At 48.9% G+C, this 25,364-nt stretch overlaps 1 protein-coding gene across 5 annotated transcripts in view; it reads left to right on the top strand.

Annotated features, from left to right (window-relative positions):
* The window catches only part of gabrb3 (gamma-aminobutyric acid type A receptor subunit beta3), a 52,826-nt gene that overhangs the window by 19,453 nt on the left and 8,009 nt on the right, over positions 1–25,364 (top strand). For 2 of the 5 annotated variants that reach the window (XM_072699405.1, XM_072699403.1), the window contains 6 exons: positions 2,559–2,650; positions 2,804–2,871; positions 16,025–16,245; positions 19,676–19,758; positions 20,821–20,958; positions 22,080–22,232. In XM_072699405.1, coding sequence (XP_072555506.1) covers positions 2,559–2,650; positions 2,804–2,871; positions 16,025–16,245; positions 19,676–19,758; positions 20,821–20,958; positions 22,080–22,232 — 755 coding nt within the window. Of the gene's footprint in view, positions 1–1,624; positions 2,472–2,558; positions 2,651–2,803; positions 2,872–16,024; positions 16,246–19,675; positions 19,759–20,820; positions 20,959–22,079; positions 22,233–25,364 lie in introns of those variants that run through there. The other 3 variants (XM_023800756.2, XM_023800755.2, XM_023800757.2) reach the window with 3 other exon arrangements.

Consider the following 25,364-nt stretch of genomic DNA (forward strand, 5'->3'; position numbering starts at 1 on the left):
TAGAACATCTACAAATTAACAGTAATATAGTAAAAACTAACGAGAATTTCTTCTGTTCCCTAAAAAGTTACTGATATCTAGCTGGATGGCTCGCTGGACACCACTTCAGTTCCCAAACTTCTCCTGAGGAGCGTCCCGGCCATTTCATATATTTGTTAAATTTCATCCCCAGCTAACTTAAGCAGTTAACCTAATTAGTTAAATACGTTAATGGGCTATTGATCAGCCATTCAAGGTTTGCCAGTGCAAGTCAACAAACACACGTGATGGTCGCTGCAAATGCTGCGGTGGCTTTCGGTGAGCTTCTGGAATGGCTAAGCTGACACACTTTCACAGACATAACATCATAAGTTTACATCAACCAGAAGATAATTTAGACGTCATTTTCGTTGCCTACGACTTTTGCACTGTCCTGCACGTCTGTTCTGATAACCTCTGTACTGGTTTATCCCAGCAATGGCATGGAAGTGTTTTATAAGACAGGGAAGAATAGAACATTAAAAATATAATAAATGGTCTAAGAGAAAGAGAGGTGTGGGCAAGGCTTTAATTAAATAATGAGGTCATGGACATGAATAAAGTAAGAGTAAAAAAGTTTCCTGTCTCTGTGGAATATCAGGATTGGGTTGCCCACTCAGATCACCGGAAATGCTTCGTATTGCTTTGCCGGGAAGCAGCGCCAGAGTTCTCACGTCTCCCAGACAGACCATAAACAAATTAAGACAGCAGCATCCGGTTCCAGGGCCGCTCTGGATGCTAATGGAGCTGGGGAGATCGAGAGGGCTTCGCTCCTGCCGCTGCTCCGATGCTCTCGCACCGTGGCATCCAGCCGCAGCGGTTCCGGTGATTTTCTTCAGATCTCACCTGTGGGTAAACGGCAGCAAAGTGACAAGCCCATCACCACTGAAATCATGCCACTGGTTCCACTGGCGCTTTTTAAAATCATGACAGGCGACAAACCTTCACCGTTTGCGGCCCCGTTTATCCTCAAAACTACAAAAAGACATAAATGGGCTGCAGCCACCTCATAGCAAACATGCGCAACAAGAGCAAGTTTCAAAGAATACGGCCGTAAACATCTCATAGCTGGTAGCTCAGGGATCCCGTCTTCAATATCAACATTTAAAAAAATGTATAGTAAATGTCTAAAGCACACTTTACGCACAGAACAGAATGTCATACGCCATTAAACTCTTTCCTTGCACATGCCATATCCCGTAAAAATAACATTAATATTACCCGATTCACCTAAGAAAATAGAATTATTGTCCTCAACTACTATGAAAATATCTGTAGCCTAACATTTAATTGTTCCATGTTTTACGGGAATTACTATACAAATTGAAATTCAGATATTCTGTTCCCTATAAACACACTACACAGAGACATACTCTCCACTTAAAAGACATACTCCTTGTAGCTATGGACCTGTGCAAAGCAGTTTAAACATTTTTAAAAACTTTTTTCGGTTCATGTTTATTCAATTATTTTTGGAATGAACTAAAGTTAATATTGCACGTTCCCAGGAATCCCCCAAGGAAACATACCCAATAATCATCTGATTATATCAGATCCACCCTGCCAAACGTACCCAAATCCCATAATGAATTAAGACGACGATTGTTATAATGGCGGCATGCTTAGGAATAAGGTGCGTTATGGTGGACCTTCATTTGCATACCCACGCCAGGTGATCTCTCTCCGGAGTGTCTGCCAACCCCAAGTCACGCCACTCGGCGCGGCCGTCGCGCTTTTGCACTATACTGTCGACTGTCGCGTCACGTGGGCGCATTACTTAGAGTGACTCTTTTATTCTTTGCGTGCCAATTTCAGCAAACTCAGCGCAACATGTTTACCCAGTAATTACCTGATTTTAAAGAGTAGGAGAAGCATAAAAGGCAGAAACCGCCGGAATTTCTGCGTTTAGACTTGTATAATTGTGGAGTTATATGGTGTGGCGTACTCATTCGGACGAGATGTTCGTTGTTTTTGCACACTCCTGTTTGGACCGATGTTTGTGCTTCGCTTAAAAACAAAACAAAACGGATTTCTAAAGAGTATACCACGTACGTTGGAAGTCGGTGCTGAAGAGAATATATGTTTTTCTATCTAAGTCCCAGCCACTTCCCGTCGCCAGCAATGTGTTCAACAAAATGCATGGTATTTACCGAGCAAGCTTCCTAACAACACCGTTTGCATTCAAGACGAAGTGCAGGAAGGACTGCTGCGAAACCTTTTTAGCGATCCACGCAGTCCCAGACTCCGACAATGACTTGGGCAATCAGCCGCTAATGGAGTACGCTGATCTCTAATCGTTAGGACAAATCTGCGCTTTAACGCGTCCCGTCAACGCGTCAATTTCCCGAGTACTAGTCACTCAGACGGTAAGGGATGTGGGGATTTCAGAAAAGAAGACTATTTGGTTTTATTTATGCACCAATCATCGTAGCATTTGTGTGTTGTGCTCAGAGGTAAGTGTTCGGTAGCCTAATAAGCTGAACGGCGCGGAAGGCTGTCTGCTTTCGAAAGTGAGACTAACCATGATTTTTTTCCTTCAGCGCCAACGAACCAGGGAATATGTCTTTTGTAAAGGAGACAGTCGACAAACTGTTAAAAGGATACGATATTCGTCTTCGACCAGACTTTGGGGGTAAGTCTTTTTATAAAGGCTACATGACACCGATTTGTTCCAGTTTAAACATTTGCTTGTTCTCTTCAGGGACAGCCTTTTAAGTCATTTAAATATTTCGATATTTTAACCCTGATCGTGCAACAATTATACTTTTCAAAATGCGTGTTTCAGGTGCCCCGGTTGCTGTTGGCATGAGCATAGACGTAGCAAGTATAGACATGGTCTCAGAAGTCAATATGGTGAGTGCAGTGCTCCTCTTCCATTTAATAAATTACTTCACATATCCATTCATTACGTTATTTATCTGATCATGTCACTATAGTAACCTGCAGCGTGTTTTCAAGGAATACAACCCCCCCCCCATTGCAATTATTTCCATGTCCCTTAACTGATTTAGTGATATTGCTCAAGGATGATGGATGGGGCAGTTAAATTGTCTCTGGAAATAAGTTTTGATCCGTATACGTGCGTCGTATGAACTGTGTAGGATCGCATCACAGAAAAATGCGTGGCCTTGTAATAGCCAGTGCAACTGATCCGCCTGATAAACCTGTGGTTATAGAAACTTATATTAAAATTGGTTAATTCTAAGATGATTGACGGGGATTCGTTCATAAAGTGTTCTTCGGTTGTGTGTAACCCATGCAGTCGTCTGACTTGTGAAGTGAATCTATCACTGCGCAGAGCGCTAACCCTACTGTAGCCTAGCATACTCCTCGGGGCAGTCATGGACGTGTGCAGGCGGCAGACCAGTGAAACTCAGGCGATCTGAAGGCTTTCGGGAGTTGTTTTTTTTTTTTTTTTTGGCACGGCCAAGACAGCAGCCGGTTGAGGCGGAGCGCAGTCATACCCGAGCCATACGCAAACGCCGAGCACGTTCAGTCCCCGTCCCAGACCAGGCTGGGGGATCGTCACCTGGAGCTTGCAGATCAAGTCGATTTTGCGGTACGGATCTCGAGTACACGCCCCACAACTAATTTAGATGGAAATCTGGCCTCGTTGACACCTGTCCAGTAAGCCCAAATGTTTGGGGCGTGACAGCACTTGTTTACTCTCCACAGCTAATTATCAATACACAACCCCAGCACCTACTGACGAGGTATTTGGCAATAAACAGTCACGCAAACTTGGAAAACTTGGAAGCGCGATCGCCGCATCAGCATATTATCAAGTTTCTCTCACAGTAAAATGATGCAGTGCAATTAGCAAAGATGTTACCCTTTTGGACAGAATTTTCGGCACACGTCCACTAACGTAGTCTACTTTTTAAGGAGGAACCACAAACCTTATACAAGTCTAAAGGTTAACCTAGCGCTGAGGGTGGAGATTTAAGTGTAAAACACTTTAAGATTACATTTTACATTTACATTTAGATTTAAAGCGAAGTTTACACGAAATGCAGATGCTTTATTGGTTGTTCGGCGATACCGAACCTGGCAAGCCTGCGGTGTGCGACTCTCCGCGTGCCGTGATATCTGACTCTGCACTCGTGATCGGAAGGTCGTTGGTTCACATCCCGTGATTTCGGAGTGACGTCACTGTTGGGCTCGGGAGGAAGGCCCTTAACCCCGGTTGTTCTCTGACCCTGCTCTCCCATCCTCGCCTGTACTTCGCTTTGGAAAATGCGTCTCTTGGCTAAATAAATACAGATCTCGTTTGCTGTCCGCGGTGCTGAATCCGCTCAGTGGTATTTCGTTCTGTAATCTCATATTCACTGTGCTCCGTAACCCAACATTAATGTATCGCATGGTTAGCGAAAGCACCTGTAACTTAATATCAAACATTTAATTCAAACCCAAAAGAAAAATAACTGTTGAGTAGGCTATCTGTACTGTGTGTGCACGGGAGGCGGCTCGTTTTAGACTAGTCGGGGTAATTTCAGCGTTTGAGGATCATGCATCTTCTACGCAGCCGGATCACTGCTCTGTAGTAAATCTGACATACCGTTAATGGCAAATAATTTTACCTATAGGCCTATTTACAACGGCAGAAACCGACTGCATTGCAGGGGTGAATTAGGGTAATGATTTTTTTCTTTCCCTGACCGTCAGCGTTTTCTTATGTATGTTTGATAGGTTTCCCTAACGTTCTGTGCGGCTTAACACGGTATTAAAGTGACGTGATCAAAGGTTTCTGTGATATCGCTGTCGGTTTTGCTGCCTGCGAAAGTACATTCAGGTTCTAAAATGAATTAGTGCATCAGTGCCTTTTAACAAGGCCTGGTGATTCATGTATTTTGGACACGTTGCGCGATTCGTGAAATCTTTCAGTACTGAATGTTTAAAGCCTTCTTCAGGCGTGGCGTTTGAAATTTAAATCTAAAAATGAAACAATCTGATCGTTATCAGGAGGGCAGATTGATATTTGTCCAAAAATCAACGCACTGTTTTTTTCAAGAAATTCTCAAGTTTCAAGTTGTCTCATATTTAGGAGCCATAACTATAATATAACATGAACATTGCCGAATTTACGTGAATTCTGTCATTAAGCAGAAATATTAGAAATATGCTTAACAAAACAGCTCAGATTTCTTCTTAAATTCTGTCTTAATGGGTTTGGTCCCTGCAATTTCTTTTCACGGCACATTCATATTCATAAATTCCAACGGCACAGATGCTGGTGTTTTCAGCATAACTTGAGGCCTTAAGTCAGTGGTTTAGCTGGTGTGATGCTTCTCCCTCCACATTTTGCATGAAATATTGGTGGGATTCTTCCTAAACTTGGTCAATCCATATGTCGTTCCTCATTATTTTAGTAGTGTAAGTAATCCGGCTTTGTCCTGATCACTGATGTCTCTGTTCCTTACTCATCACATCAAAGCTTCACGGGAAATTGAGCTTTAGCTAACAAACAGGGGGCAGTAACTCCTGTGCAGACTCTAACAGAAATCTCTGCCCAAGATGCCCCCTCTCTTTACACATCTCTAGAGGGTGAAATGTTTTAGAAGATAGAGGATGGTTTCTCCTTCCTGGGGTGCATGCAATGTGAGACGTCATTCAGAAACACACGACATCACCAGCTGAATGAAGCTGAGTTCTTGGTGGGCTTCACCTACAAGCACAGTGTAATGTGACTCTCTGCATATACCTGTGTTAGTTCTGCCAGTGAGACATGTAAGAGTTTCAGCATAAAAACTTAAAGGTGACATGTGAAATACAGAAACTCTGTGCTTGTTCGTGTTTGTCTCCGGTTTATGCTGCTTGTGCCCATTTTCCCTCAAATCTGACCCATAACTGTTTTGTTGAAGCGATTACCGGAAATCAGTCCACTCACCTGGTGTTTCAGGCAATAATTAGGTGTGAAATGTCCTCCCTGCAAGACCCCGCACCTCTGGATCTGCGTATCTACACCGCTGCAACAGACATGCTTTCAGTATGCATATCTGTATTTCATAAATAAACCACACAAATTCAGTTGTTATTATCTCAGTACTAGATGCAACAAAATGAAAGAAAAAAAAACCAAGAGAGATTTCAGAAGAGACCTGAAAGGGAAAATGAAATGTTAAATTCAGAATCAGTAACTGTAGGTTTCTGGCAGGAGTCAAGAAATTGGAGTTAAGAGTCACAAAACGGCCCTTTCATTGCTTGCCGTATAAAAAATGGCACATTCAAATTATACACATTTCTCCCATGTGGTGTTCAGAAAGTAAGCAGGTGTGTGGATTAATATTTACAGTCCTGAGTGCTGTAAGCGTTCATCCCAACAGGTTCTGCATTGTGCCCTGAATGATTCACACCGCAGTCCTGTTCGACCTGCTGTTCGGTGTCATTTGTGACCGCTATCTGATTCGTGTTAACTGTAATTTATTCCTGTTTGAATAACTCGCTGTCATGGTTACGCCTCGGAGCTGGGCGTCAGTGCAAAACGGCCGCGCGGGGCTAATCAAAGAAGCGAGCGCTGGCTTTGTTGGTTAGCCTGGGCGACTCACCCACTTTTGGGGAGAGCTGAACAGAGCGGAGTGCGTACTGGATTTGTGTTTAGCCAATCAGGGAGACCCCACAGTTTGATCATCAGTATCAGAGCTTGTCGCTGGGCCAGATTAATGCAGGAATCCATATACATGTGCTCTCCTGTTAAAACATGCATAGACAATTACCTAGAAATAGCTCTGCAGTCATGGTACATAGCTCTGACCCGTCATGTACATGTACTGCCAGAGTGGCTCTCTATCTCCTCAGGTTTCTCTTTCTGGCTTTTAAGGTCCTCTGTTAGGCGTCGTCCCCCGACTGTCCCATGCTGCACAGCCTTATGGGATGGAGCTGCGTCTTGAGCTGAAGCTACGTCGCGGCACATGAGCCCAAGGCCTCGTTGTTATTTTTTTGCGCCGCGCGGCCGTAGCCCTTGGGAGTCGCGGCTGCTCGTAGCCGCCGGCATGCTGTAGGCGCGTCCCGAGGGCGGCGCCAACGAAGGGGTCACATGACAGCGATCCGGCAGTGCTAGCGGGATTCCAGGCCTTGTCGTTGTAGAAGTGTGAGAACGTGAGGCTGCACTCGGAGAAGAGTTCTGAACCAAAGCGTGAAGGAACACTGTTCCTCTGAAGCCACCATCATGCTGAGGGGAAACATGGGCCAAAGTGACCTGGCCCTTCCTCTGCGTCCTCTGCCATGTTCTATTCTGTTAAAAATACACACTAAATCAGGTCAGGCACATAAGAGTCAAGGGGCAGAGGTGCATCCCCTTTGTGCTGACCTGCGCTGAATGTTTTTATGAGCTGACGTCATGTGGCAGCTGGACAGCTCTCTGCCGCCCTTAACCTCCGTGTAACCCTCTGCGCTCTGTAACACGGCGGCACGCCACCCTTAACCTCCGTGTAACCCTCTGCGCTCTGTAACACGGCGGCACGCCGCCCTTAACCTCCGTGTAACCCTCTGCGCTCTGTAACACGGCGGCACGCCGCCCTTAACCTCCGTGTAACCCTCTGCGCTCTGTAACACGGCGGCACGCCGCCCTTAACCTCCGTGTAACCCTCTGCGCTCTGTAACACGGCGGCACGCCGCCCTTAACCTCCGTGTAACCCTCTGCGCTCTGTAACACGGCGGCACGCCGCCCTTAACCTCCGTGTAACCCTCTGCGCTCTGTAACACGGCGGCACGCCGCCCTTAACCTCCGTGTAACCCTCTGCGCTCTGTAACACGGCGGCACGCCGCCCTTAACCTCCGTGTAACCCTCTGCGCTCTGTAACACGGCGGCACGCCGCCCTTAACCTCCGTGTACCCCTCTGCGCTCTGTTACACGGCGGCACGCCGCCCTTAACCTCCGTGTAACCCTCTGCCCTCTGTAACACGGCGGCACGCCGCCCTTAACCTCCGTGTAACCCTCTGCGCTCTGTTACACGGTTGCACGCCGCCCTTAACCTCCGTGTAACCCTCTGCGCTCTGTAACACGGCGGCACGCCGCCCTTAACCTCCGTGTAACCCTCTGCGCTCTGTTACACTGCGGCACGCCGCCCTTAACCTCCGTGTAACCCTCTGCGCTCTGTTACACGGTTGCACGCCGCCCTTAACCTCCGTGTAACCCTCTGCGCTCTGTTACACGGCGGCACGTCGCCCTTAACCTCCGTGTAACCCTCTGCGCTCTGTTACACTGCGGCACGTCGCCCTTAACCTCCGTGTAACCCTCTGCGCTCTGTTACACGGCGGCACGTCGCCCTTAACCTCCGTGTAACCCTCTGCGCTCTGTTACACTGCGGCACGCCGCCCTTAACCTCCGTGTAACCCTCTGCGCTCTGTAACACAGCGGCACGCTGCCCTTAACCTCCGTGTAACCCTCTGCTCTCTGTAACACGGCGGCACGTCGCCCTTAACCTCCGTGTAACCCTCTGCGCTCTGTTACACGGTTGCACGCCGCCCTTAACCTCCGTGTAACCCTCTGCGCTCTGTTACACGGTTGCACGCCTGCAGCCAGCGTCTAACACCTTCAGCATCGCTGCTCCTGTCTCCGTCTGGGTTTTCATGGGGAATCCAGGGTGAAATACTTCACTGCCCCTTTGAGCTTTTACAGGCGTCAACATCCTCGGTTTCCAGCGAGTGTGTAACCTGCGTGCTGATTGGCTGCTCGTAGTGCTGTGGCTGTGTTAGAGGGAGCCCCAGAGAAGCTGTTTTACTGGATAACAGTCCAGCTGAATTTGGGAGAAGGGGGTAGCTGCAGAACTGTGGGACTGTGGGAGATGGCTGCTCTGGGTATGAGACCAGGGGCGACAAAGAAAGGGGGTGAAAACCTCACCCAAGGACAGACAGAAGCGTAAGGGGGAGGGGCTGTAACAGGCAAACACTGGCCAGAGCCTCAGGCAGTGAGGTCCAGGTTGCCTGTTGGGGGGCCTGTTTTAAAGGTGATGCTGGGAGGGGGGGGACCATCCAGTCTGAGCCACGTGGCCTTGTGGGCGTGGCGGCCGCTGTCCGAGGTGCTGCACCCGGCACATGCCCGCCTGGGCGCCAATGGGAGTGGCAGAGGCGCGTCGGCCCTGAGGTGAACCGAAACCATGGCAGCAAACGTAGATCATACCAGAGTTATAACAGGTACCTGACATCTCCATATACGTGACTGAGGAAACGCAGAGGAACCTGGGAAATAGGCTGGAGGTTAAGGTGGCATTTTAAGGAGGCTCCTCTTCACGACCCATTGGCTCATGCCTGCTTTTTGGGGGGGCGAGGAAAGATGCTCCTGTCCGTCACGTGGCCATCCCATCGGCGCCGTGCCCGTCCGACAGCCCCGCATCCCGGTTAGAAAGCGAGACACGCGTCTGCCAGTGTGATATCAAAATCTGTCACATCATACTGTGCCGGGGTAATCTGTGTGTCATTTTATCCTGTAATAAATTGGATCATGGGAGTGGAAAATGAGTTTATAAAATATGTAAATGCGATGGACTTTGGCTGTCTTGGGGGAGGCAGGGTCTCTCTACGTGACAATACTGGAAACACTAATATCATTCATCTGTTATTTGCAGTGTTAACGTGAATGATGCACCCTGCTGGTAATTGATCTGTGTCTTAAATGGCACTTATAGTACTCTTAATGTACTTCCTGGTCCTAATTTGGGAGTTGCAGCACGAAGTTTACGTAGCATCCCGTGAGAGAATGGGGAAAGTGTTTCCTTGGAAAAACACTCTTCGGAGCAGAGATCGTCTCTCTGGAAAACACTGCGATTAGATCTATTATAATGAGCTCTCTGTGGAATGAAGGGGGCGCCCGCCGTTAATGCAGCTGCGGATTCTGCCCTGTGCGTTATCGATGCCGACCGAAGGCCTGCCGACCGAAGGCCTGCCGACCGAAGGCCTGCCGACCGAAGGCCTGCCGACCAAAGGCCTGCCGACCAAAGGCCTGTCCCCTTGGAGTCAGGATGTTGTTCTTCATTTTTCCTGCAGGGAAAGCCGGTCAGGTTCAGTCTGCACATCCAGCATTATTCATCCTGGGGATGGGGGAAGACTGTCCTGTGCTATGTTGAGGATGGGGGGCGGGGTGTCATTAGCAGATGCTAAAGGCTAACAGCTGCTCAGTGTGGGGTAAAACCTCAGATGAAAACTGACCCCAGCTCAGACTGATTTCAGGAAAGTGGATGAGAGATAGCTGGGAGTGGGGGGGGGGGGGACTGGCTAGGCTTGGCAGTCCCCCCCCACCCCCAAGACAAACTTTATCAGGGAAATATTGGAATATCATTGCTTAAAAACACTGTACCATCAAAATGTCATATACTGTGGTATAATATCGCAAAGGTATGATAGTATTACAGATTAGGTACCTCCCAAGCCTATTGCTGTTGGGGCGTGGGGCGGTGGTCCTGGCAGCCAGTAAAATTTGCCGATTGGTGGGGGTGCTACTGATATTCGCCTACCAGTGGGCTGTGTTTGCAGCAGTAAAAGTTCCTCCCAGTTAATTTCACTGGCGCTGAATAGCAGAGCGACAGATTTCCGGGACATTGAGAGCCTTTCGCGGGTGTCGGAGAGCTGCTGTCAGTTCGTGAGAGCATCCTGGAACTTCCAGGAGAGCTGGGAGAGTCTGCCATCTAACACACGCTGAATACACACTGACGGAGCGAGCGATCCGCACACTTGGGGTCTCAGGGTGAAGTTTTAGTTCATTTAGGACGGTAAAATTGTTTAAGACAAACCTGAAGTCATTCTGGCAAAGAAAATGTAATTACTGTCAAATAAAATGAGGAGTTTAATAATACAAGGTTAGAGTCATCGACTCTTTGAAGCTCTTGGACTCTCCCAGAATGTCCTGGAAAACTCCAGAACCACTACAGTAATATTTGCAGGCTTGGGAGTCTGCCCCAACTGGCAGTAAAGAAGCGCACCCCGCCGTGATTGCATAAGCGCCGGTTTGATGCTGGAAAGCAGGACGCCTGGTGCTGAATCGCTGAGCTGTTCCTCTGTGGAGTGGAGGGTGGAGTGGCGGAGGGCTGGCTGAGGGCTGGGGGAGTGGCGGAGGGCTGGTGGAGGGCTGGGGGAGTGGCTGAGGGCTGGAGGAGGGCTGGCGGAGGGCTGGGGGAGTGGCTGAGGGCTGGTGGAGGGCTGACGGAGGGCTGGGGGAGGGCTGACGGAGGGCTGGGGGAGTGGCTGAGGGCTGGCGGAGGGCTGGGGGAGTGGCTGACGGAGGGCTGGGGGAGTGGCTGAGGGCTGGGGGAGTGTCTGGGGGAGTGGCTGAGGGCTGGGGGAGTGTCTGAGGGCTGGTGGAGGGCTGGCTGAGGGCTGGTGGAGGGCTGGGGGCTGGTGGAGTGGCTGAGGGCTGGCTGAGGGCTGGCGGAGGGCTGGGGGAGGGCTGGGGGAGTGGCTGAGGGCTGGCGGAGGGCTGGTGGAGTGGCTGAGGGCTGGTGGAGGGCTGGTGGAGTGGCTGGTGGAGGGCTGGTGGAGTGGCTGGCTGAGGGCTGGTGGAGGGCTGGTGGAGTGGCTGGCGGAGGGCTGGCTGAGGGCTGGTGGAGGGCTGGGGGCTGGTGGAGTGGCTGAGGGCTGGTGGAGGGCTGGCTGAGGGCTGGCGGAGGGCTGGGGGAGTGGCTGAGGGCTGGCGGAGGGCTGGCGGAGGGCTGGTGGAGTGGCTGAGGGCTGGTGGAGTGGCTGGAGGAGGGCTGGTGGAGTGGCTGGCTGAGGGCTGGTGGAGGGCTGGTGGAGTGGCTGGCGGAGGGCTGGCTGAGGGCTGGTGGGGTGGCCAAGAGCTGGTGGAGTAGCGATACCAATCAGCGGGTGAGCCGTGAGCCCCAATCCAGCTGCTGCGTGGGCGTCCTTCTCCGAACGTGTCGTCAAGGAGATGCTGCTTATTTAGATACGTCTTACCTTGTTCTGCTCGCTGTGTTATTTATAGCCTGATCGCTGTGTGGGCTCCCTGTAATTTTCCAATCGTGCTGCTCTATGCAGCCTTTGCCCTGGCATTTTAAAGAAGTGTTTAGGGAGATGTTTGGACAGAGAGATGTGGTGGTATGATCTTGCAGGTGCTGACAACGTCACACTCACTGCCCCCTAGAGGGAAGGAGGGTCAGCTCTCGCATTAAACGCACGGTACCTTGTACCCGGTAAATGTTCCAGAGCCCACAGGGTCCAAATTCAAGAGTGATACAGGGGGAAGATCTCAGCTGGTTTTCTTGATACCCTGATGACATCTTGTAGATTTCTGTGGAAGATGTGAAAAAATAGGTAGATATTTCTGCACAGCCCCGACACACATAACATATCCTTGCCTCAGTGTTTTGTAGTTTCTGAACTCATCATAAATACACTGAATTCGGATTCGTTCAGGGAGTCCCATCATGCACTCTCGCTTTGACGTGCAATGCCTCGTTCAGATGTTGATGCAAATGAAAATAACTCTGTAACGTTTTCCATTTGTTTCGGTCGTCTGTTAACTAAAGCAATGATGGTCCTCACCCTCGAATGGGGGGGGGGGGGGAGGGGGGTTATTGTTGTAAAACTGAAGGTGCACAAAAGCCACATGTTTATGAGGACGTGATCTCCAGCAGATCTCCATCTCTCCAAGCTTCTCGATGGAGGCTGCCTGGCATCTTTGATGATTTGGGAGAGGTCCTCCGAATGCTCTGCTGGCCTTGGGGGGTGGGGGGGGTGGGGGTGGTGTTCACTTCCCTGACGAATCCATTTTCACATCACTCAGCTCCTTGTCTCCTAACTCAGGGTGTTAAATTAAAATTATGATTTTGTTTAAACCTTCAGTAATGAAGCAGGCAGGACCGCAGCAGCTTTAATACGGTCGGCGACTCACTCCGCTCACCCCGCACCCCGGCTCCTTCCGGAACTCTCTACACCAAGTCGCCTCAGTCTCCAACCCAAGGGACGAGACACTAAACCTGAAGTGCCCCTACCCCCCCAACCCCCCAGATTGGAAGCTCACCAGACGGACATTCTGCTTCGCTGTGGTCCCACACCCCCCGGCAGACGGCTTGGCGATAGCGTGACGCAGATGCCGCAGTATTGGCAGAGGGTGGCGTGCGTGTGAGAGGACGCTAACTTCCCGAGCAGTAGGGGAACAAATCCCCCCTAGTGGCGGGGGGGGGGGGGGGGCAGTGCGGGTCGGCGTGTTAATCAATGCTCAGAACGTGTGGAAGGGCCACAGCGGGGAGCAGCTGTGGGGGCTGATCAGATGACCCCCCCCCCCCCCACAAGGGGCTCAGCTTCTAGGCCTCCTCTAGCACGGCGAGATCGACACGCCACTTTTGTTCCCCGGGAGAATCTCCGAGTCAGCGCCTCTGGGCCCCTCAGCATTTCGCACATCACACAAACTGCTGACCTAAATCCACCGCCTTGCTGGGAATTCCCTGACACCGCGGCCGGGCGCACAATGCACATCATACACTGCTACACTGCTTCCCCAGGGGGCGCTGTCCTGGGGTTTCCCTCTCACAGCCTGGGGGGGCGGGGCATATCGCGTGTGTAAGTGCTGCAGCACCTGGGCTCAGAATTTACATGTGAAGGTGTCACGGCATCCTCTGCTTGGCTTGGGGGGGGGGTCTGTACCGGCTAGATCACCCAGCCCAAATGACCTCTCTCTGATGGTGGTGTTTAATACGGCCGTGGGGTACTCAGAGATGGGGCCATGAGTGGTGTGTGTGTTTCTATTGGGGGGTGGGGGGCAGTGATTTTACAAACAGAAGCTGAAGATGAAAATATTTATTGCTGGAGCACAGAGCCCCCCAGGAGGACACGAGCAGGAAACGTGCATCGTCTCATTACCTAATGGCTCCATGTGACACGACCCCCCCCTTACAGGTTAACCATAATGCATCTTGAGTTCCACGCCTCATCCCCAGCACATATGGAAAGATGACAATCACATGTGAACTGTCCCCGATGTCAGTGCCCCCGTGCACAAGTGTGAAGTCATCAGTGTGACTGAATCCGTGCTACTTTCTGTTTCCTAAAAACAGGTCCGCCGCTTATTATAGTTTTAAATTACTTTGTTTTTTAAAAAGCCCAACAAAGGGGAAAAACAAACACCTCCAACCCCCCCCCCCCCCCCCATGGCAGCCACACAATACAAAGGTAAATTTAAGCCCTGTTACAAAGATCAGCAGTGTGCTGCTTTTACATACGTCACCTATAATAAGAGCATCTGCGCTATTACTGCACACATTCGGTATTTAAACGTAAAGGTCCATTAGGCGGAATCTGGGTCATTCCTTATATTAAAATGAATTAGTCTTTTTTTGGCATTTCGAAAACATCGTTACGTTAAAAAGGTCAAGTGCCAAGAGGACGGGAGTGAACACTGATGGCAGGGTGAGCCCCCCCCCCCTTCTTTCAGCTCCCACCATCTGAGATGTCACATGGATCGACATCTGTCACTTCCCCTGTATCCCCCCCTCCCCCCCACCCACGTTCGCATCTTCGAAATGCCTCTACTGGATGCCACATGGAAGCAGCCGACGTGGCTTAAAGGGGCAGCACACCCCCAAACTGAAAACGGTATGTTTTAGAGGGGCTTTAGTGCTACCATCTGCCCCTGGGGGGGTGTCTACCTTTGGAGACATCTGATCTTACAGCCCCTTGATAGCACATATGCTAATGAGGGGAGATGCTAATGGCGCTGTTTGGCTGATAAAGACATTTATCGGGGGAAATGAAGGGAAAGCCTGTAAGAGAAAAATAGTTTCTGTTGGGTCAAAGCCAGAACTCCAGAGCAGAGCCCTCATCTTCGCCAAAATGACCCCCCCCCCCCCCCCCCCCCGTACACTCAGACGGGGGGGCGGTCTGTGCCGACACATGTTGGTAAATTAGGCTTTAATTGGCCACGTTGCGTTAGCAGATTGTAGCAGCCGTCCGCAGGGAAGGCGTGTCGGGACGGCGACTCACCCCGGGCAAGCGGCCAAAAGCGAAAGCGGCGTTTTTAGACGTCACATGGCAGCAGCGCCCCCCCACCACCGGAGCGCATTAAGGCCGCGGCCCCCCAGTCCACATCCACTCATTTGTGCTGATTACGTTACATCACAGGAGGTAGCGCACGCGGTAAAAGCCATGATATTTTAGACAGTGGTATTTTTGGAACCCCCCCGGTTGGGATTGACATCCGCTGGTATCTGGGGTGTGGACCATCTGAAGAGTGATGTCATGGTTCTGTAAATCCAGGGTGGGGCGTTTACTGGCGGAAAGTGGTGCGGCACCTGTGACAGGACACTGCCTCGGTGCTAATGAGAGCGAATGGAGCCAGTGTGCTGCGAATGGAGCCAGTGCGCTGCGAATGGAGCCAGTGCGCTGCGAATGGAGCCAGTGCGCTGCGAATGGAGCCAGTGCGCTGCGAATGGAGCCAGTGTGTTTCACGTTTCATCCTGGTGATGTCTGGTCATGAGCTGCACATGTGCACACGGCGTCTGGTACTGTGACATGATTCAGGGGGCTGAAGGTCAGAAAGTGAAGGAGCAGCTCCTATCTGCTCATGGCGTGGCGATGGGGTCGGGTCCCCGTATGGAGCGGAATGCGGACACATGTCACCCTGGGCGAGGAACACCAGATCAGGTACCTTCTGCACCGGATGAAGAGCAGTAAATCCACACTCCTGTCAGGCGTCAGCCTGAAGGCAGAGCTCCTGTGAAATATCAGGGCTGATTACATCCGTCCTACAAGCTGAGCTGAAGACCAGCGGTGAACCACTGAAGGGTGTTCAGCCCAGCAGCCGGGAACGGCCATTCCTCTGTGTTTTATTCCTTTTTATTCCTCTCTACTAGCTAAGCTAAATGTACGCACACACCGCGAGGACACTAGTTACTCCCTTGTGACGGTGTCCTGCTGTTTTGAGTTCTTTTATGCTTGCAAACCCTATCAGCATTACAAGATTCTGAGATAATGTGCCTCATTTAGGGCGAAGCCATCAGGACGTCCCAGTTGGGGCTTCTGGAAGTGCCACCTTCTTCCCCAGCAGTCCTAACGCGCGGCTTCTCCCATCTCCGTGCAGGACTACACGCTGACCATGTACTTCCAGCAGTACTGGAGGGACAAGCGGCTGGCATATTCCGGCATCCCGCTTAACCTGACGCTGGACAACCGTGTGGCGGATCAGCTCTGGGTCCCCGACACGTACTTCCTGAATGACAAGAAGTCCTTCGTGCACGGCGTGACAGTGAAGAACCGCATGATCCGGCTGCACCCAGACGGCACCGTGCTCTATGGTTTGAGGTAGGTCTCCTCTCCAGGCATTTCGGCCCCAGGATCCCGATTCCCCGGATCCAGGACCAGATATGGGATGGGAACCAAGCCTGGGGTTTGTTGGGAAAGCCATGGTGGGAGGGGGGCAGTGTGATAGAGCTTTTTATCTCCCCAGACCCCCTCCCCCTTCATGCCAAAGTCTTGACTTTCCCAACTCCCCAACGTTAATATGGTGAAGCAGCTTTCATATGTGTGTGACCGCATGCTAGCCTGGACGGAACATGCCTGGTCTGGGCTGGTGTCACATAAACACAGGCCAGGAAGACACCTGCCTTTCCTGTGCTCATTGATGTGGCCTAGTGCTCCATCACCATGGCTCAGAACCTGTCTGTCATCATGCAGCTCAAACGGTTTCGTCTCCTTTTTCCCTGAGGTCCACATGGCAATTTACTGTCCGAACAGCTGCTTTAAAACACACGGGAACACAGTCCAAGCGGATCTCACAGCTACCTCACTAGAGCTTTGGAGCCATGGTGGTGTTTAATAGTGCCATTCTGGGTTTACTGGTAGGTCTGAAAATCAAGACGCAAAGCACTAGGCCTGGAACCTTCACGGATTAATGCACACACTTATATGCTAATTTAGCCTCGCTAATGAAGCTCTACGATGAAGCTCATTAGCCTTTCAGCTTCAGTGATGGATTCTAAAAGGTCTTGCTGATAGAATCCTGAGTGACTAATCAGAATATTACAATTAAATATTCATTAATTACGTAGCATAGTGGCAAAGTAGAAAAAAAGCAAGCAAAATATTTTTTATGTTAATAAGAGATGGATTTTTTTTTAGTCGTTTCTGTCAAAGATGAATTATAGTTTTTACCCAATTGTAAAGCTGGAAGTGTTACTAGAATAGGTCAAGTTACAGAAAGTCTTTGTAAGAACATGAAACAACGGTCTATGGGTGGACGGTCTGTGTCTTCAGGCGCTAAAGCTCATGTTGACGTCATACAGCTGAGAGATGCAAAAAAATCTCAGAATGGCCCGAAAAACTGTGATTGAGGGGCAAAAATTGCCCTCAAGATTTCGTAGAAAAGAAAGAAAAAAATATAAGCCACCATTTTTTAATTCATTTCATATAATTTCCATTTCCGTCTCTGTCACACTCATACCAATAGAGCTGCTGTTCACATTGTATATGTATGTAACTATATGTAACTAACTATGTATCACTGTGGAACATTGTTTAGATATCTGGCAGAGGCGAAATTTCACTTAGGGCTGGGCACTGTATTGGTTTTACGGTATATTGATATATTTTCAAAATGACGAGACAATTCCATTTATACTGATACACTTTTTAAAATTACTTACACTTACACTTGTTAAAATCAGGGTAAACAACACGAGAGCTTGGGTCGTGATGTAACACAGAATCCCAAAATCCACAGCTAAAATCAAGCTGTTCAATAAGCTTCTCACGAGATATGGGATGGAGGCAAATAATAATTGGTACTTGTTTCATTTATTTTAAAACACTGCAAAATGTTCAACAGGTTGAAAATACCATCATTTGCAATATTTGTTTCATTTTATACATAATCATAATCAAAGCCCGAAGATCACTAAGGCGTCCCATTGAATTTCCCAGCATCCTTTGCAGGTTTAAGAGCTATGAGACAATTAGCCTGTTACTACAGGAGTTAAAGTAATGGCTCACGGAGGGCTGTGCTATATATAACTGCACTTAGTGCATTTCAAATTGCATTTTGCCAGCTGCCCGGTATCACTGGCCAGCAAGGCACATGTTGGGCGTGTGTTTGGCAGTGGGATTCCTGTAGGGGCTGTCACTGGCACTCCGGTCTATACTGTCAGATCTATACCAGTCAGATCTATACCGGTCAGGCAGGGGCTGTAGGCTCCCTGTTGGGGGGGATGTCCCAGAGAGTTCCCCCCCCACCCACTGTGATCTGGGGAAGTTCTTCACCAGCCAAGATGCCTAATGCCTACAGACACAGAACTTCAGGTGGAAGCAGCTTGGTGCCGGGAGAGCATGATGCTACGGCATCATCTGTGAGCGTAACCCTCCTGACAGCATCCCTGTAGCCGGGCTCATCTGTGAGCGTAACCCTCCTGACAGCATCCCTGTAGCCGGGCTCATCTGTGAGCGTAACCCTCCTGACAGCATCCCTGTAGCCGGGTTCATCTGTGAGCATAACCTTCTGACAGCATCCCTGTAGCCGGGCTCATCTGTGAGCGTAACCCTCCTGACAGCATCCCTGTAGCCGGGCTCATCTGTGAGCGTAACCCTCCTGACAGCATCCCTGTAGCTGCAGACTGTCCCTGTTTCATAAATGTAACTTTTATATTCGCTCATGTATCTTTATGTACTCAGCCAGCAGTGGTTTCTGATTTAATTGGTCGGGATATTTCAGCTTTAGCGTGCCGTGGCAGGAGCTGGGATTACGGTAATTTCCGTGTTTTCCAGCGGCTTCCGAGGCCCTTGCAGACCACGGCGATAAAAATGCCCAGGTCTTGTTATGCACTGAGGCTCTGACTCTGGGCAGCTCTCTCCAGCAGCCAGTCTGTAGTGAGGAGGTAATTAAATCTCAGAAGAAGGTGGAGGTGTGAAATGTTGAGGCGGGGGGGGGGATCCATCTGACTGGAAACTGAGGGCTTTTCCTCCCTCAGGTGAAGGAAGAGAATGGAGCAGCAGGTTCACCTGTGACGCTGTGCTCGCCGTCCTGATACTCGTTATGTAATCATTTTACATTTAGTGGTTGCAGTTATCCAGAGACATGCAAATGATGCTAATTACAAAGCTGCATCAGACTGAAAAGCAGACAAGGTGTTTCATTACCAAGGAAGGCCCAATGTTGTCTGTAGGGACATTGTAATAATTAGTGATTTGTTCCTTTCGTTATTATTATTAGCGTTTTACACACCAATAGTGCTGGATCCCTGTTGATCTTATAATAATAACAACAACAGCAACAACAATAATTTATTATTATTATTATCATGACCCATCCATCCATCCATCCATCCATCCATCCAACCGCTTATCTAGCACAAAGCTGCCTATCTCAGGATGCCCATGGCAGGGCACAGGGCAGGGTACAGCCTGGATGGGATGCCAGTCCGTCACAGGGCACAGGGCAGGGTACAGCCTGGATGGGATGCCAGTCCGTCACAGGGCACAGGGCACAGGGACAGCCTGGATGGGATGCCAGTCCGTCACAGGGAACACACTCCCAAACTGATGAACCGGTAGTTGCATGTCTTTGGACTGCAGGAGCATCCAGTCAATTTTGCACATTTTTTATTGTAAGCTAATTAATTGTAATAATTTGGCACATGGCAGCATGTCGTCCGATTTCATCAAGGTTCTCGTGGCCATCGGTGCAGCTCTGCGGCCTGCGTGTCTCGCAGTGCTGACCAGGTGGCTGTGTCTCTCCCCTAAGGATCACCACCACGGCCGCCTGCATGATGGACCTCAGACGGTACCCCCTGGATGAGCAGAACTGCACTCTGGAAATCGAGAGCTGTGAGTTAAGCGACCCTGAGGGGCCTTCGCCGGCGTCCCCTCGCTGACGTGGCCCCTGGGCTCCGCTACGTTAGCGCCCCCCGCTGACGTGGCCCCTGATCCCCGCTACGTTAGCGCCACGCTGCGGCCTTTGGTCCAGGAGACATGCAGACACTCGTCATGCTTTATTCTGACATGGAAGAGTGAAGTAGTGCTACCGCTCATCAGAATAATAATAATAATAATATAGCACAACTCATGTCATTCTGAGAAAAAAAACAAAACTCAACCCAAAACACCCTCAGATGTGAACTAGCAAAGCCCAGAAATTTACTGTTTCAGTGCTGAATTATTTTTTGCTGGTAAGAATCAAACATTTGAAATATCTATTTAATAAGCTCGTCAGCCATCATATTTCACAAACAGCGCATGGGATTTTCCGAACCCCCTCGTTAACAAAATTTGGCCTGACTCGTCGTAATCTAATTCATTAGCGATGACTTGAGATGTGGTGATTACCTCTACCTTCAAAAACATGTATTACACTGATACAGCATCACATCTAATTAAATTCATCCGTGAAATTATTTGCTGAACCCACCAGCTGCATTGAAACAACAAGATCTTTACCTAGTATAATTTGACTGTAACAGACCAATAGGGAGCTTATAGGAAATACTATTCTGAAATATGTCAGGCCAAGACAAAAATGCAAACAGAATGTCTGCAAGAGAATCTTATAAACACAGATAAACAATATCTTAGTTAACATTTCTGACCTGAAGGCTTATAACTGTTTTTGAATAACAAAGCGCTTTACTGTATGTGACAGTGTAGAACTGTTCAAACTGTGAACCTTTGCTCATTTACTACGATAAGCAGAAAGGGGTGCCTTTGCCGATTAGCTGGCTAACAGCATCGTCTGATGTTTTCTGCCTTTTTTTCAGTGTATCACTAATTTGGTCTGTAGCGTCCTTCTTGGTTTCCTGACCAAGGATTACAGATGTCAACCAAACGGTGACCACGGACAGTTCCTATCAAGCAAATTGATCAGTGAATAAGCCTCTGTTTTGCTGGCTGCAGATGGGTACACTACGGATGATATCGAATTCTATTGGAAGGGCGGAGACAGCGCTGTAACAGGGGTGGCGAGAATCGAGTTGCCACAGTTCTCGATTGTGGATTACAAGCTGGTCTCCAGAAACGTCGTCTTTTCCACAGGTATGGACCTTATCGCCTCTCTCCTGGTCACGGACATAGAGCTTCTTTTCCAAGTACTGAACTGTGACATCTAGCAATAGGTTTCCAGGAAAGCCACTTCAAAGCTTATCATTTTATCTCTGTAAAATACATGAGGATTTTTTGTACAGGACCATTTCCAGAAATCAGGCCCAGATTATTCTAATTGACGTGTCTACGCTTTTCCATCAGCAGTTGCGGCCTACTTGTCCGTACCTCTTCATGCGAGGTCTTGCTTTTCGCCGACAGATTTCGCTCTCTGTGTTTGCACTTGAAGTGCTTGAACACGACTTAATTTGTCGCTTTGTGACCTTGATAACTTTGTTAAGTTTCCGATAAAAGCCATTACTGTTTGTGTTCGGAGGTCTGCCCCGACATCCCAGGGGAACAGTCACACACTTATTTGAAAGCCTGCCTAATTATAGAGTTTGCTTCTTCCATCATCTTGGCTCGATATCGCAGAAGAGCGATGAATGATGATGGAGTGGCAATTACCCATCCCTTTCTCCAAGACTGTTTTTTTTTTTTACACGTTCATCTCTCCATATGGGCCGCTTTGTATTCATGAAGGACAAGATCCACTGAATAAATGAGTCCCATCCAAAGCCCCCAAACTCTCATGAAAACAACATAACAGTACAGTCTTGTTCTTCACATCCTAAATTAGTGATATTCATGAAAGCAGTTTCCTTTTTTTGCCTGTGTAGACTAACTGTGGGAGGCAAAATCAAGGAAACAGTTTTGAAAATACCAAGTTTAAATGATGTTTTGTATTTGCAGGACTCAATACATTTCAGATCCTGATTGTATTAAAAGTTTGTTTACGGCTGTAAAGAGATGCTCAATTTCACATTCATATGCTTCAAAGGCCTTTTGTCTTCAAAGTGTGAACTTTTGATGTGTGAGTATTTTACCATCAAATCGTGTAGGCCATGCGCAGAAAGCTAGGCTATAACAAATCATGGTGTAATTTCAACTGCGGATGGTTGTTACCATGGTGACACACCCCAATCTATCCTACCATTGCCATAGAAACATAAAGTATGCCGGCGTGTTCTTCGACACAAATAGCATTTTCTCCGTTTCCAATCTTGTTTTCCTAGGTGCCTACCCACGTCTGTCACTGAGCTTCAAGCTGAAAAGAAACATCGGCTACTTCATCCTCCAGACATACATGCCCTCCATTTTGATCACCATCCTGTCGTGGGTGTCGTTCTGGATCAATTACGACGCCTCTGCTGCCAGAGTGGCTTTGGGTACGTCTGTTGTCTTCTCCGCATGTCCAGGTGGCCCCCAAGCGGGATGAGGGCGGACACGTGTCCTGGCGCCTTTTCGGCATGGCCGGCTCGCGCGCGGTTAAGCATAGACGCTACGCTCGTCGCTACAAAGAAAACACCAGGATCGGCAGAGAGGCATGTCAGCCAGGGTGAAGTTCATCAGTCAGAACCGAGTTCCAGACTTGCGTGGTCGCTGAGGTCCAGAGCCTATCTCAGAAGCAATGGGAACGACCCAGGACGGGATGCCAGCCCATCGCAGTGAAGTTATATTTATACTTTATAATGTCCTCATTTTGACACTATTGAAAATGCTTATGCCAATGATCATGACTGAGCTACCTGCTCGCAGGTAAATCTGTGTTGTCAAGTGTGGGGAAGGTGTTTCTGCTGAAGCCTGCTTACTGCCAGACAGGTCCTGGGCGCTCAGTATCACCCGAGTCCATCGGCTCCTCCCCCCAGCTTTGCTTGCACCGCCATTGCAGAATAGGTAGGAGGCTGTATCCCCTAGGGGCACAGTCATGAGTCAGACACCTCCACTCTTCCCCAGGTCACAGCCGGCTGGCATTTTGGTCCACGTGTGGATCTGTGTGCAAAGAGGCCCTATCAGGGAATGGTGCCCCCTGTTGTTAAAGTAAAGGAAAGGACCTGGGAGCCAGTCAAAGGGCAGAAGCCTCCTTTGTAAAAAGCTCTTCCCACAGAGCCACCAGGCTGCTAATGCAGCCAGCACTTAGCTATATCCCCACATAACAGTTAGCAGTTAGCTATTAGCTGTATCGCCACTTAACAGCCAGCAATTAGCTATTTCCCCACATAGCAGTTAGCTGTTAGCTACATCTGCACATAGCAGCTAGCAGTTAGCTGTTAGCTGTGTCTCCACTTAACAGCTAACAGTTAGCTATTAGCTGTATTACCACACAACAGTATCCCCACATAGCAGTTAGCTGTTAGCTATAGCTACACAATGCAGCCAGCAGTTAGCTGTTAGCTGTGTCTCCACATAACAGCCAAGCAATTAGCTGTTAGCTGTATCCCCCACATAGCAACTAACAGTAACCCACAGCGTCAGCCCCAGCAGTAACTTTGCTGTGATATTTTCACTGCGCTGTTTTTTATACATTGTTAAGAACAATCCTTTTATTGTACAGTTAAGTCTACGGTCTACAGTTTAATTATCACACATAAAAAGCTTCGAGCATGGGTGATAAACAAACAAGCCATTGTGAATTAGAACCAAGACTTGGTATGCATTTCATAAGGGCCGACAGAGAGCTGAAAGGGCTGGCATGGGTGGTGCGCTCCTGCCTGGGGGCGGTGCGCTCCTGCCTGGGGGCGGAGCCATTTCCTGCTGCTCTGCCACCACTTTAACCATTAACCAATGGCAGGAGGAAGTGACACGTACAGCAAGAGGAATGACGCGTGTTCTGCTCATCCCTGCTGACTCGCTCACCAGCCTCATTTTTCACACCACTAGCCCCAACCCTGTAAGTATCCTAACCCTGAATTTAATCAGCAGGTATGTGCCCTAATAAACGGGAACACGCATTATCTGTGTCAGCTAGCTGACTTCTCAGAGGTCAAATTATAAATGCAGATAAATAATCCCCAGTAATCAGGTGACCTCTGCTGGGCAAGATTGTGGGAGAGGAAATGGAGACCCGCCTGCATTTTCTTAGAGGGGTCAGTGTGTGAGAGTCACATGACCCAGTAGCTCGTAGCACCTGATTGGTCACTTAGAATAACTGAAGGTGTGGTCCATTACTGTTTCACCGGCCAGATATTGGGCTGTATGAATAAGATTATTAATAGAATAGTTGCGATTATTAAGACCCCCCTCCCCCAGCCCGCCCCAGCATTGTGTTCAGCAATCCGTGCTTCACACCCCCACGCATGTATCACACCAGGTGGATGTAGGCGCCGAGAGCCATGCATGGCCAGCTGGCCGCTCTCCCTGCGGCTCGGTTCTGCTGCAGGGACCCAACCGTCGCCTGAGCGAGGACTGGCGCACCAAAAAAAAAATAAATGCGACACGACTGCAGAGTGCCGGTGACTGCATTTTCAGGGCAAATGCCTGCGTCTCACCTCGTTAGTGCTACATTATCATTAAATAATACGGTCTCTGCTTCATGAAAAATTAGTGCCGCTATTTACTTTTCGATTATATTTTCCACTGTTGGAATTAGATGCATCCTGCTTATATAATCAGACACTTAAGCGCAGACATAATTCAAAGCCAGGGACATCTGTCTGCATACCGTCGCAGGTCTTTAGCATTAGGGAATGCCCCTGCTTCTGCTAGCTGCTCGTTATCCTCTGATTATCCTCGAAAAGAATTCAATGATGCCTGGTTCTTTCCAGAATGCCTGATTAATATTATTCACTAAGCAGAGCAGAGTGGACTCTAAGTGTTTTGTAAAACGAGTAGCATTGCTGGTTACGGACATGGAGCAAAAAAAGTCCACTCATTCTGCTGTGGGACCTTCGGTCAGACCCTTGAAGGCCACTTAACTTCAATTGATTCAATCTAAAGCGTTTTAGGTATAAGAAGGGCTGTATGTTGTCTGGGTTATGAGCACATGATAAATGAGAATATCACAGCATTTGTATCACTTGCCCGAAGATGCAATTAGAACCATAATATTTAGTTGCCAAGTCATTGCAATAAAAATATAAATTATTACGTTTACATAATCCCTTAATTCCTTAATTGTAAAACCATAATGTAGATATTAAAATATCTTTAAAAAAAATCTAACTGTGTTACAAGGGTTGCAGTCAGGTAACCTGATAATGTGTCACAATAAGCAGTCATTAAAAACACACGCTGACCGAATGCTATTAGCTTAGCATGCAGGGCTCTTTCCGGTGGTTATACACCAGGCCCATTGCAGCTAAATTTAGCCACAAAAGCTGGCTGCATCCCGTCTTCTGAACGAAAAGCCGGCCAACAGGCATCTCCCGGAAATGTGGCGGCGAAGGCCTGCTCTCGATGGCCCACTCCTCTCATGGAGGAATGCTGCTTCAGCTCTGAAGCTCAGCGGCTTCATTTCTCACTGCTTCACTTACGTTCACATGCAAAGATCCCACTTCACTGCTCACCTTGTTTACTGGACT

Source organism: Paramormyrops kingsleyae, chromosome 1, assembly GCF_048594095.1.
Source record: "Paramormyrops kingsleyae isolate MSU_618 chromosome 1, PKINGS_0.4, whole genome shotgun sequence".
Classification (NCBI taxonomy): domain Eukaryota; kingdom Metazoa; phylum Chordata; class Actinopteri; order Osteoglossiformes; family Mormyridae; genus Paramormyrops; species Paramormyrops kingsleyae.